Source organism: Lepidochelys kempii, chromosome 1 (assembly GCF_965140265.1).
Source record: "Lepidochelys kempii isolate rLepKem1 chromosome 1, rLepKem1.hap2, whole genome shotgun sequence".
Classification (NCBI taxonomy): domain Eukaryota; kingdom Metazoa; phylum Chordata; order Testudines; family Cheloniidae; genus Lepidochelys; species Lepidochelys kempii.
Genome location: NC_133256.1, coordinates 2,458,270 through 2,461,844, shown reverse-complemented (window position 1 = coordinate 2,461,844; position 3,575 = coordinate 2,458,270). Strand labels below are relative to the sequence as shown.

At 43.5% G+C, this 3,575-nt stretch overlaps 1 protein-coding gene across 1 annotated transcript; it reads left to right on the top strand.

Moving 5' to 3' along the window:
* The first annotated feature begins 1,088 nt into the window (after nt 1-1,088).
* LOC140915830 (olfactory receptor 52E4-like) lies at nt 1,089-2,066 on the top strand. Its single transcript, XM_073356300.1, has one exon. The coding sequence runs from the start codon at nt 1,128-1,130 to the stop codon at nt 2,064-2,066; it is 939 nt and encodes a 312-aa protein (XP_073212401.1). The 5' UTR covers nt 1,089-1,127.
* Nucleotides 2,067-3,575: the final 1,509 nt, after the last annotated feature.

Here is a 3,575-nt window from a genome sequence, read left to right as displayed (position 1 = left end):
TGAGGACGTATTTCTGGGAGCTGTCTCTGTGGGATCTGGCACCTGCTGATGGTCCCGGCTGAGGGGTAGCACAGTGTGGCAGGGCTGGAAGTTGTGAGGTGGGGAACATACATTGACAAGTGGCCAGCACTGGAGGTTCTGTGGCAGGGACTGGGATATATACAGTCAGGTGGGTAGTACTGAGTGTTATGGAGGTGGGGAGAAGGGTATAAATGGACAAGCAGGCAGTGCTGAGGGTTGTGGGAGTAGGTAGGGAGATCTACACAGAGAAGCAGGAAGTACAGTGGTTTGTTGGGAGAGGCTGAACGTGTAAAGTCTCAGTATCCATGTACATGTCCAAACCCTTCGTCATTCTTTCTTAGCTCATGGCCATGAATACATCTTGTGGCAAGGAGTTCCTCATTCTATTTAGGCATTGGGGGAAGAAAGCATTCTATTTTTATCAGTTTTGTATTTACCACATTTCAGTTTAGTTGAATGTCCTCTTGACCTTGTGTTATGAGACAGGGAGAACTTATTCTCCATCTACTCTACCAGTGAGAATTTTCTCATATCTCCTCTTATTCATCTCCTCTGTAACATAACAATCCCAGTCTTTTCAACCTCTCTCCAAATGTCAGTTTTCCCAGGCCCTTGATCATTCTCATTGCCCTTGCTCGAATCCCTCTAGTTCTGCAATATCCTGTGTGAGAAGGGTGCCCAGTACTACATAGAGGAGACCAGAGGAGGGTGAAATATTGACTGACTGATCTCATGCCATTGTATTTTCTGTATGGTTTCCTATCCCACTCTTCCTGGATCCCAATGTTTTGCTTAGTTCAAGCTTTTTCCTCCAATGGGCATATACATCACAGTTTATTGACATTGAAATTCATCTGCCATCTTGCTCCCTGTTGACTTGGCTTGTTCAGTTCCCTCAGAGGACTTCTCTGCACTTGACTCTGACCTAAATAGTCTGGTGCCACATGTAAATGTTGCCACTTCACTGATCACCTCCAGATTGTTGTTAACTATAAAATATTTATCATACTATTTTCTATAAAGGGTGTAACCCCCCTTCACTGTGCTTCTCTCCCTTTACAGGCACCTTGAGCATTTCTGAGCCCAATTGATGCATTGACCACCTGATGGCAGTTTTCAACATCACCCACTCTAACCATTCAACATTCATCCTAATGGGCATCCCTGGCCTGGAAGCTGCCCACATCTGGATTTCCATCCCTTTCTTTATATTCTACATTATCAGCCTGTTTGGAAATTTTACAGTTCTGTTTGTTGTATACAAAGAGCAGACTCTCCACAACCCAATGTACCTGCTGCTCTGCATGCTGGCACTCACAGACATCGCCACACCTACCTTTGTCGTACCAAAGGCACTGTGTATATTTTGGTTCAATTTGAAAGCTATTACTATGGGTGGCTGTCTCAGCCAGATGTTTTTCCTTCACACTGTTTCTCTTATGCACTCCACCATCCTTGTGACAATGGCCTTTGATCGTTACGTTGCCATATGTAACCCTCTGAGATACACCATCATCGTCAATAACAGACGTATCACTAAACTAGGGTTCGTGGGACTGATAAGAGCTGTTCTCTTCATTCTTCCCCTGCCCCTCCTCCTGAGACGGCAGCCATTCTGTGCAAATCGCATTATCCCCCACACTCAATGCGAGCACACAGCTGTGGTGACGATGTTGTGTGGGGACATTAGAGTGAACAGGATATATGGCCTGGTGCTATTCTTTGTAGTCAACATGTCAGACCTGACACTCATTGCCCTGTCGTATGGTCTGATCATCAGGACTGTCCTCAGAATCCCCTCCAAGAAAGCCCACCAAAAATCCTTCAACACCTGCACAGCCCACATCTGTGTGATGCTGACGTATTATACTCCCAGCCTCTTTTCCAACCTGACAAACCGGTTTGGTCAGGGCATCGCTCCCCACATTCACATCATCTTGGCTGACCTCTATCTCCTCATCCCTCCCATGCTCAACCCTATCATTTATGGGGTCAGATCCAAAGAGCTTTGTGACAAAGTGGGCAAATATATCTGCAGAAAATGATCACCATGGGTCACCGATTGAAATCTTTGTGACAAGAATTAGAAAGTATATGTCCTCATTAATCCAGAGTGCACTGTCCATGTTTGGCTGAGCTCAGCATTGTGGGAAATGTTACCTTTTTTTTCAATGTCCAATACTTCAGGAAGCCTGGAGGATAACCAAAGACTAACAGTAACAAAGTAATTTAATAAAAAATATGAACATTGACTAGCATCACTCGCAGTATCTTAAAAAGAAAAGGAGTACTTGTGGCACCTTAGAGACTAACCAATTTATTTGAGCATGAGTTTTCGTGAGCTACAGCTCACTTCATCGGATGCATGCTGTGGAAACTGCAGCAGACTTTATATATACACAGAGAATATGAAAAAATACCTCCTCCCACCCCACTGTCCAGCTGGTAATAGCTTATCTAAAGTGATCATCAGGTGGGCCATTTCCAGCACAAATCCAGGTTTTCTCACCCTCCACCCCCCCACACACAAATTCACTCTCCTGCTGGTGATAGCCCATCCAAAGTGACAACTCTTTACACAATGTGCATGATAATAAAGTTGGGCCATTTCCTGGATTTGTGCAGGAAATGGCCCAACTTTATTATCATGCACATTGTGTAAAGAGTTGTCACTTTGGATGAGCTATCACCAGCAGGAGAGTGAATTTGTGGGGGGGGGGTGGAGGGTGAGAAAACCTGGATTTGTGCTGGAAATGGCCCACCTGATGATCACTTTAGATAAGCTATTACCAGCTGGACAGTGGGGTGGGAGGAGGTATTTTTTCATATTCTCTGTGTATATATAAAGTCTGCTGCAGTTTCCACGGCATGCATCAGATGAAGTGAGCTGTAGCTCACGAAAGCTCATGCTCAAATAAATTGGTTAGTCTCTAAGGTGCCACAAGTACTCCTTTTCTTTTTGCGAATACAGACTAACACAGCTGTTACTCTGAAACCTCGCAGTATCTTGTGGATATTCTTCCACTGTGGCTAAACAACAAAGGAAAAGAAGAGGCAAAAAGGCATCTTTTAAAAAGTGGAAGTTAAATTCCATTGAGGAAAATAGAAAGGAGCATAAACTCTGGCAAATGAAGTGTAAAAATAGAATTAGGAAGGCCAAAAAGAATTTGAAGAACAGCTAACCAAAGACTCCAAAAGTAACAGCTAAAATTGTTTTAGCTACATCTGAAGCAGGAAGCCTACTCAATAGCTAGTGAGGTGACTGCATGATTGAGATGATAAAGGAGCACATAAAGACAATAACACAGAAACAAAATGAATTCTTTGCATCGGTCTTCATGGCTGAGGTTAAGAGGGAGATTCCCAAATCTGAGCCTTTCTTTTTAGGTGAAAGTCTCAGGAACTCTCCCAGATTGAGGTGTCATTAGAAGAGGTTTTGGAGCAAATACACACATTTAAAAGTAATAAATTGACAAGACCAGTTAGTATAGTAGGAAGGATATGATTCAACATATTCATAAATGATCTGGGAAAAGGGTAAACTGGGAGGTGGC

What these genes read in the sequence shown, in the direction of transcription:
- LOC140915830 (XM_073356300.1), top strand. Translation starts at nt 1,128, where the DNA reads ATGGCAGTTTTCAACATCACCCACTCTAACCATTCAACATTCATCCTA.